Source organism: Acanthaster planci, linkage group LG05 (genome assembly GCF_054643075.1).
Source record: "Acanthaster planci isolate LZ-2023a linkage group LG05, COTS_SCS, whole genome shotgun sequence".
Taxonomy (NCBI): Eukaryota; Metazoa; Echinodermata; class Asteroidea; order Valvatida; family Acanthasteridae; genus Acanthaster; species Acanthaster planci.
The window spans coordinates 1,006,665-1,016,035 of record NC_141781.1 but is presented as its reverse complement, the minus strand read 5'-3'; the positions used below and the strand labels follow the sequence as shown (position 1 = coordinate 1,016,035).

The window sequence follows — 9,371 nt, the reverse complement described above, 5'->3', positions numbered from 1 at the left end:
CCCCGGACTCCCCCAAAGCCCACAGATTAGTTTATTAGAAAGTTACCAATTTCAAGAGCGAGCACTGCAAAATGCGTGTGGAACAAGGCAATTGACCAGCGCGTACTGAAAAAAGACTGCTGGCGCGTGGCTGGAAACTATGTGAAATAGGAAGTAAAAGCTAGTAGGATTCGCTGATTTTGAGTAAGGAGTTAAATTTATATAGTTGAGTTGAATAATGAGGTACGTTTGTTGTCTTTCTTTCGAACCCATTTCTTCACCAGTAGGTACAGAATTCTGTCAAGGAGAATGGATGAGGAGTCTACTTTTATTATGTAGATTAATGAAAAGAATGGGCGTAGCGAATTCTTGGCACGAATCTGCAGTTCAGGGCTTTTTCTTAGACTTTCCATTCTAGCACGAATTTACAATTCTGAATTCATTCTCTGACTTGAACGTTCCTTCAACAACTGCTGTTGCGATAACAAAAGAGCGACAGGTGTCCATTTTCCTAGTCATAGGTGTTGGGTAGCTATGCTAAGCAACCCGTTCTTCGTTCTGCACTTGTCCTTAAAGGCGTTTCGGGGTCTAATAGTTAATCCTTCGCTTTGGTGTACAACTGTGGGAGGAAACGTGATCGGTACACATGCAGACAGCACTGATGGATTACCCACTCTGCAATGCTTAGAGAATTGAATACATGTACCTTTGCAGCAGCTACGGAAAGCTCCTGGACCTAAAGGGTTAACCCAGACCAACACATGGAGGTTGAACGAGCAGCATAATTTGGAACTATTTAATTGACCACTGAAATGATGATCCCGTATTCAAACATATTGCTGAATATCAAACCATCAAGCTTGCCCATAAGCACCGCAATGACTACCTTTTCCCCGATTCCATGGCTGTAGCTAGCCAGTGCCTTCTGCGAAAACACTTTGATACGTATGCAAACAGGTTAGCTGCCATTAGATGAGCCCCCATTGCCTTAAGACCTGGATACCATAAGGCTGGGCTGAGAAATGTCATCCATCACAGCACACCTGATAGAGCACATTCCTGAGATTTCATCCAAGCGCATTGGCTGCTACCAATCCAGAAAGGCTTGGGTCAACCTCAGTGGGTTCGGGTCCGGAGGTGGTTGGACCAGGGTCTTCCTACCTAAGATTGGCACATCGGAAACATCACTGTTGCGGAACGAGGTGGTAGGATACCAAAAATGTCCGTTGGAGAAACTGGGCATGGACACGGTACATATACTCTGTCTTGGTTGTGTTTATTCTTATCTCTGCATAGACATTCGAACATGGGAAGCCCTGGTTGGCCCTTGTTAGCCCTGGTTAGCCCGTTCTAATAGAACATATGACACAAAACAAGTACATGCATTTGGGTAAGATAATATAGAGGGCGCAACAATGTTTGTGTACAATAGTGATCGAGGAGCGGCACGTATTTCCGACAGTAAGGGATTATGAAATTTCGCAATAGAATTTGGTGTCTAAATAATCACTCTTTATAAGAATCAGTTATCTAATTATATGAATTACTTATTTAACTAAAAGATTAATTAAAAGGTGGTGAAACAGACTCCCTACCGTCCTTTATCCGGCCATCATTTGGTACTGATTTTCTGCGTTCCGCTCACGCGGCCTGACAATCGTCTCGCAGCCTTTTTCTTTGTCATCGCGCGGTGGCGCTCTTCCGATAAAGTTAACTTTTCGCAACACAGCCGCCCCTTAACTGCGAGGAGTAGTTTACAAAAACACCAGAAAAGTTTTCCTTTTATAAAGGGTAGTTTAACAAACAAAAAAGGGTGCCATAGCTTTGGCAAAGGGTAAAGTTTAGAGACATGTTATGAAGATGGATAATATAAAGCATGAGGTTCATCAAGTCAGTTGAACCCTCCTACGTCAAGGGTTCGGATCATCTGAGGAGTCAGCATCTGGTTCTGCTGGCAATAGGATCAGGCGGGCAACTGGCCGAATATATTCTCGACCACCAGTCTGCAGCTTTACAGTTCGGACCCGGCCATCTCTCCCCGGCAGGGCCTCAACGACCTGCGCCACAGGCCATGAGGCACGCGCCTGCTGAGGGTCCACCATGAGGACAACATCGCCAGCCTTCAGATTATCTGCCTCACCCCTCCACTTCTGTCGTGCCTGCATGGCGGGTAAGTAGGATTGAGTGAATTCTTTCCAGAACCTCTGCATTAAGGCCTGGCACTGCCTCCAACGGCGGCGACTGAGTACATCCTCATCGGGATATACCAACTGAGGAGGCGCATGGTCCAGCCGCCCCATGAGCAACATAAAGGGTGTTATTGGATCTGGATCCGCCACGTCGGAGGAGATATAGCTCAACGGCTTCGAGTTCAGAAGGGCCTCAACTTCGGTGAGGCTGGTGTACAAGACTGAGGGGGAAACTGTCTGATTGCCAAGGATCGCATAGAGTGCCGACTTCACGGATCTTATCTCCCTCTCCCATGTGCCACCAAAGTGAGGTGCAGTGGGGGGGTTAAACTTGAAGTGCACCCGATGCTTAGCGAGCTTTTCCTGGAGGCTTGGAGTCATAGCCTTGAAGGCATTTGTCATCTCGGTCTGACCTCCCTTGAAGTTCGTGCCATTATCGCAAAGTATCTCATGAGGGGTTCCGCGCCTGGAGCGGAAGCGACTGAAGGCAAGAAGGAATGCATCAGAGTCAAGAGACTCTAAAAGGTCAAGATAAGCAGCCTGTGTGGTGAGACATTTCCATATAATTCCCCAACGCTGTTCGTGACGTCTCCCGATAGAGACAGAAAATGGTCCAAAACAGTCTACACCCGTAGAGTAGAATGCAGGCTTTCCGACCCTAAGACGAGTAACTGGAAGATCAGCCATTTTAGGCACCGAGGGGCGCCCTCTTTTCCTCAGGCAGCCTGGGCAGCGACTCTGCAAGCTGCGAATAGCCTGGCGGCCTCGCAACACCCAAAATCGTCGGCGGAGATCAGCAAGAACTGTCCCAGTTCCACAATGTCCGAGACGACTGTCTGCCTCCTGAATAAGGAGGCGCGTGATAGGGTGCTTGGGATCCAACACGATCGGGTGTTTCATCGTCTCATCAATCGATGGGGATCGACGGAGCCTTCCTCCCACCCGGATAACTTGGCACAAGTCATCTAACTCTGGGGCTAGGCTGACGAGACGACTCTTCCGAGATACATCTTTGTCGGCACGAAGAGCCGCAACGTCTTCTGGAAAGCTGTCAGCCTGCACTTGTCGGTATAGAAGCTCCTCCGTTTTCAAGCGATCTTCTGCAGTAAGAAAGTTGGGCTTTGGGTCTCCCTTTGAGTCGGAAATGGCAGCAGCGTAACCTTCAACTAGGTCTTCCCAGGAGGCGTATTTAGTGAAGTCAACATTCGGTGGTGGCTCTGTAGAGGCAACAGTATGTGCAGCAAACCCTTGATGTTTGAGTTCAGCTTCCACCTCTTCTTGTTTACTCTGGACGGGCAAGACGGGCCACTGCTCCCTCGAAAGGAGCAGGAATGGCGGTGAATGCCAACGGCTGCTCTCGCCCAACTGATCAAGCCTGAGACCTCTGGTGAGATCGTCAGCTGGATTGTTTCCTGAATCGATGTATCTCCAAACTGTGTGGTCGGTGAGTCTCTGGATTTCAGCAATGCGGGCTCCAACGTATCGGTTGTACCGACAGGATTCAGACTTGATCCAGGACAACACTGTTGTACTATCACTCCAACAAGTAATTGGCATCTCCATTTTCATCTCGTCGTCCAACAAGTCTGCTAATTCAGCTCCACTCACGGCTGCTTGAAGTTCTAGGCGGGGCATGGTTTGAACACGCTTTGGAGCAAGCCTTGAACGAGACATCACAAACCTCACACTAACATCCGAGGGGGAAACCGTGGCTCTTAAGTAAGCCACAGCACCGTAGGCCTTCTCTGAGGCATCGGTGAACACATGCAGTTCATGTTTGGCATGACCAGGCATGAAGTGATTTGGGGTGTAGCACCGGGGAATGCTAATCTTGGGTAAGTCTGCAAGCTCCCCTCGCCATTGGAGGTGTTTTGCTCGCAGCCCGTTTTCCCCCAAATCGGCAATCTCGTCATCCCAGTTCAGAGGCTGTTTCCATAGCTCCTGCAGCAACATCTTACCCCTGACAACATAAGGCATTAGGTAGCCAAGGGGGTCCTTGCCTGCACACTGCATGACATCGCTAAGTACGGTTCTTCTGGTCGGAATCGGGTGGTCTTTCAAAGCTATCTGGTAGTTCAATGTATCATCCTGAAAGTTCCACCTGGGACCCAAGGCAGCCTCCTCTGGGGAACTGCCATTCAGGTTAATCCAACAATCTGCATTGGTGGAGCGGGCTTCAAGTGGGAGTCCACTTACTACAGACGGGACATTGCTGGCCCACTTGACTATTGGGAACCCTCCAGTCCCCAGAGAATGGACTAACTTCTCCACCAACACCTTTGCCTCTTCGGCAGTCGGTTTTCCGTCCAGACAATTGTCGACATAGAAGGCTTCAAGTACACTTCTGACTACATCAGGATCTTCGGTGTTATCTTTCACATGCTTCTGGAGAGCGTATGTGGCACAGCAAGGGCTGCAGGTTGTTCCAAAGGGCAACACATTCCACTCAAACTGAGTTGGCTCGGCCTCAGACCCAAGCTCCCTCCATAGGAAACGAAGTGCGGAACGGTCCTCCTCACGGGTTTGGACACAGTGAAACATTGCCTTTATGTCTCCAGAAACAGCAACAAGGTGTCGGCGAAACCTCAACAGTACTCCAACCAAAGTGGATCCAAGGCTAGGACCGGGTAACAGACGATCGTTGAGGGATTCGCCCTGGTATTGGAAAGCGCAGTTAAACACAAGGCGATGTTTGCTGTTTTGCTTAACGATGTGATATGGGATATACCACTGGCGCTGGATGGAGTTTACCTTTCTCTCAGTACCTACAGTACTAACTAGTCCGGCTTCTCTCAATTCCTGTATCTTCTTGTGATTGATTTCTGCAAGATCAGGGTTCTTCTCGAGGCGCCGTTCATTTCTTCGCAGGGCTGGCAAAACTGAGGAAGCTGGACTGAAGAATGTGTCTTCCTCACACCTCCATAAGAGAGGTGTTGCCACCCGTCGGACACCGCTAACTTCCACGTACGTGGACTTAGATTCCAAAAGATCTACTGCTCTCTGATCCTGTTTGGACCTGGTGACCTGTTTCCGCTCGCTGTACATCTGTACATCGTTCTGCCACATCCTGCAGACACTTTCATGCAAAACCTCATCGGCTTCACGGCTAGTAAGCCCTTGCAGGTGATTCACCTCCCCTCTACATCGGTCGGTGAGCACCGGGCCCTGCACTGCCCAACCTAATTTTGTCCTAACAGCAACTGGCGCTCCCTCTGGGCCAAAGTGGCTCTCAATTGGGACAATAAGGTCTGCCCTGTCACTACCAATTAACATGAGAGGGTGAACATCTTTACAATCGGTTAGTGGGAGATCTCGGAGATGGGGCCACCTTCGCCGAAGCTCTGTCACGGGGACCGAGTGCTCGGACAGCCTCAGCATCGGGGACGAAAAGACGTTGGACACCTCGATTCTATTACTTGGGTCACTCTCGGGTGCCATCTCAAGATTCAGCACGGTCCCTCTACAGGGAGTACATTCTTCTCGAGCCGTTGCGATAGGCATCTCGGTTCTCTTCCCCTTGAGATTGAGGGCCTTGACAGCCTCTGGCAGCATCATTGAGAAGTTTGCTGCATCATCAAGGAGACAGTGAGTCTTAAGTTGAGACCCATTGCCGTATAGGATAACAGGCACAATCTTCATGCTCACTTGGCCTGGGCTCCATGGATTCCCATCTCCATAGAAGGCGGAGAGGTTGGGATTGAAACTGGAGTAATATATTCCATAGCCCGGTTGCTTGATGAGATTGTGAAGGACGGTTAGATGGAGTTGATCACATTCTCTGCAGGCCTTCTTTAGATCACAGTTCTGCCCTTCCCGGTGCAGGCGTGCACACTGCCAGCAACGACGACCATCTTTGAGCCATTTAATTTTCTCCTCGGTGGTAAGCTTGCCAAACTCACCACAGCGAGACAGCCAGTGGTCATTTTTGCAGAAAGGACAAACCTTCTTAAATGGCTTCTTTCCACTGCCTGCTGACTTGCTGACTGAAGAATTCTGGTCATTCATACCTTTCCCTACCGACTGACTTTGGCTTCTGCCTCCACCCTCAGTATGGTATGCAGAAATGCCTCGTCTACGATGATCTTGTTTGGCCTGTGGGCCAACCCGCAGGCTGTCTACAAGCTGCACCCTTTTGCGTGCAACAGTGGCAGTTTCCTTCAACCAGCTGTTGAAGTCAACCAAAGAGAAAGTACGGATACCTTTTGTTTCCATCCGCTTCAAGAATGCAGTTTGGTGCTGACTCGAAAGTCGGCCATGCAAAACACATGCAGTGGAATTTGCTCGAAGCTCAGCCGCCCCCTCGGGAGCATTTTCAAGCTGAGTGACAAGGGCAGAGACAGCGGAAGCGAATTCAATTAGGCCTTTCGCATCACTTGCTGCAACTCTCGGCCACACTGTGAGTTTCTCTATCTTTGCCCTGATGAGTACACCTATATCACCATACAGCCGCTGGAGTGTTGACATAGCCTTTGTGAAGGGGGCGGGATCATGTTCCATTCCCAAAATATCCTTCTTTGGTTGCCCACTGAGTTTGGACTTCACTATGAAGTATTTCTGTAGCTCACTCAAGTGTATCAGAGGCTTAATACAGCCATTGATCATGGATTCAAAGCATCGGTATTCAGAGGGATCACCTCCACTGAAGTGTGGGACTTCGACATTGATCCCCCCGGCAGAGGCTGCCAACATGGAACTCAGCATCATTTGCTGGGAAATTGGATGGTAGGTTTCAGGAAATGACTTACCAGTGGAAACAGGATCTACACACTGGCCACTGGAAAGACCGACCAAAGAAGTTGGCAGGGCTCTCACAGGCACGGATGCACATGGTAGGGGCGTAGTAAGGGAAGTCGTCGGTGTGAGTCTGGTGCCCAACGGAGAGGGGGCTTGGAGACCCATGGGATAACGACCAAAACGGCCACATGGGGAGGTGGACGTCTGCCCCTGAACTGCATCTGCGGGTAGTGAGGACAATGTCTGGGTTGTGGCCACGGTAGAAGCTGTACACGTACCTAGAGCAGGAAATGAAACTGATCTGGAAAGAAAGTCAAGCCCAGAGTACGTGTACATGGGTGAAAAGGAAGTCACATACGAGCTGCCCTGTGTTAGGGTGCCCGGTTGGGGCGTGGAAACATGTGTTTGTGGCAATCCCATCATGGGCAGTGACAAAGCAGCGCTAGCCTGAGGCGCGGTGATCGCTGGCGGTGGCGATACGGTCATGTGCATGGGCAAAGCAGCGCTAGCTTGAGGCACGGTGATTGCCGGCGGGGGCGATACGGTCATGTGCATGGGCAAAGCAGCGCTCGCTTGAGGCACGGTGATCGCCGGCGGTGGCGATACGGTCATGTGCATGGGCAAAGCAGCGCTAGCTTGAGGCATGGTAATCGCTGACAGTGGCGCAGGTAAATATGACGGCATATCGCCGCCATCATGTAAATCATGGCCTACATTTGTATTTTTGGCATGCAATTCTTGCTGCTGAGGTATTTGGTTGCCAATGCTCGGCTCTTCAAGTGGTAAAGGAATCTGTTCCCCTGAAGTATCCTTGGAAACAAGTTCAGAGTCAAGTTCGGCATGAGCGAGGTTGATCTCGGCATTCCGCAGCTGCAGTTCCAGCTCTAACTGCCTGGAGAGGGCCTCCTTTCTCTTGAGAAGATGTTGCTCTTCATTCAGGGCTGAAAGGCGAGCTTGCTGAGCCTCACGTAGCCGTTCATCGATTTCATCTTGCTCCGCTCTTGACTTCATTTCAATCTCCATGCGTAGCTTAGCAAGGGCAAGTTCTTGTTGTCGCAAATGGAGATTCTTCTGGGATTTCCGAGATGAAGATGAATGGCTGCTGCCTCTGCTCTGCGATGAATGCTGAACACTGCGTTGATCATCTGGCTGTGGTGCCGAGACATCGGATTGCTGTCCAGCAGTTGACGTTGCTGCATGGGATCGCAGGACTCGGCGGGTGATGTTGAGGTCAGACTCCATGGTAACCAAAATGTGTCAAGCCGCCGGCTGGATGGCTGGGATGCGAATTGGCATCACGTCTGGGTCACCATAAAAATGTTGCGGAACGAGGTGGTAGGATACCAAAAATGTCCGTTGGAGAAACTGGGCATGGACACGGTACATATACTCTGTCTTGGTTGTGTTTATTCTTATCTCTGCACAGACATTCGAACATGGGAAGCCCTGGTTGGCCCTTGTTAGCCCTGGTTAGCCCGTTCTAATAGAACATATGACACAAAACAAGTACATGCATTTGGGTAAGATAATATAGAGGGCGCAACAATGTTTGTGTACAATAGTGATCGAGGAGCGGCACGTATTTCCGACAGTAAGGGATTATGAAATTTCGCAATAGAATTTGGTGTCTAAATAATCACTCTTTATAAGAATCAGTTATCTAATTATATGAATTACTCATTTAACTAAAAGATTAATTAAAAGGTGGTGAAACAGACTCCCTACCGTCCTTTATCCGGCCATCATTTGGTACTGATTTTCTGCGTTCCGCTCACGCGGCCTGACAATCGTCTCGCAGCCTTTTTCTTTGTCATCGCGCGGTGGCGCTCTTCCGATAAAGTTAACTTTTCGCAACAATCACTAAACTGTGCCCACGGTGAGATACAGACTATGGAACACACCATCAACGAGTGCCCCTCATGTAAGTCTCCCCTCAGTGCCCATGGATTTAAGGAGCTCGACGATGACACCCTCAGTTGGTTGAACAGTAACCTACCGGTACCAGTTTCAGATGTGCTGCAGACGTGGAGTCATACTCTAGTCGGCTCACTACAACGAACATTACATTGGAAAAGAAGAGTAAATCGGTAAGTGTCTTGCAGTCAATTCGATTAATTTATTTAACATGTCTCTTAAAATTGTCCTCTATTAATGTATAATTCACAGCCATCGAATTGTCCCTTTTTAAAAGGCCATTAAAATTAGAAATGTGGTGATAAAAATTCAACTCTCTCGAAAGAGAAAAAAATTAATAAATCCAGTAAAGGTCATCATTACATGGCTAATGTTCAAAATATAAAAAAGCAAAGGCAGTATTTACAGTAATGAAATTATTTCATGTATTATTATATGAATAATACATGCAAATAAGAAAAGAATTGAAATTTTGAAATCAAGGATTTGTTCCATTTCACATTAAACGAAGGTTGATGTCGCCGCCAAAAAGTTCAATATCTGTCATAAAAATGT

General features: G+C 48.7%; 2 protein-coding genes and 1 long non-coding RNA gene across 3 annotated transcripts in view; 1 reads left to right on the top strand and 2 right to left on the bottom strand.

Moving 5' to 3' along the window:
- ncln (nicalin) overlaps positions 1-1,819 on the bottom strand; it is a 36,252-nt gene extending 34,433 nt beyond the window's left edge. The window contains exon 1 of the mRNA XM_022247327.2: positions 1,575-1,819. The gene's annotated coding sequence lies outside the window, so the exon portion shown is untranslated. The remainder of the gene's footprint in view (positions 1-1,574) is intronic.
- LOC110985885 (uncharacterized) lies at positions 1,237-8,760 on the bottom strand. Its single transcript, XM_087136575.1, has 2 exons — positions 8,628-8,760; positions 1,237-8,382 (listed from the first exon to the last, which is right to left on the bottom strand). The coding sequence occupies exon 2, from the start codon at positions 8,142-8,144 to the stop codon at positions 1,890-1,892; it is 6,255 nt and encodes a 2,084-aa protein (XP_086992701.1). The 5' UTR covers positions 8,145-8,382; positions 8,628-8,760; the 3' UTR covers positions 1,237-1,889.
- Positions 8,761-8,849: 89 nt separating this feature from the next.
- The window catches only part of LOC147798978 (uncharacterized), a 62,746-nt gene continuing 62,224 nt past the window's right edge, over positions 8,850-9,371 (top strand). Inside the window, exon 1 of the long non-coding RNA XR_015425191.1 lies at positions 8,850-8,989. This is a non-coding gene — a long non-coding RNA (uncharacterized LOC147798978). The remainder of the gene's footprint in view (positions 8,990-9,371) is intronic.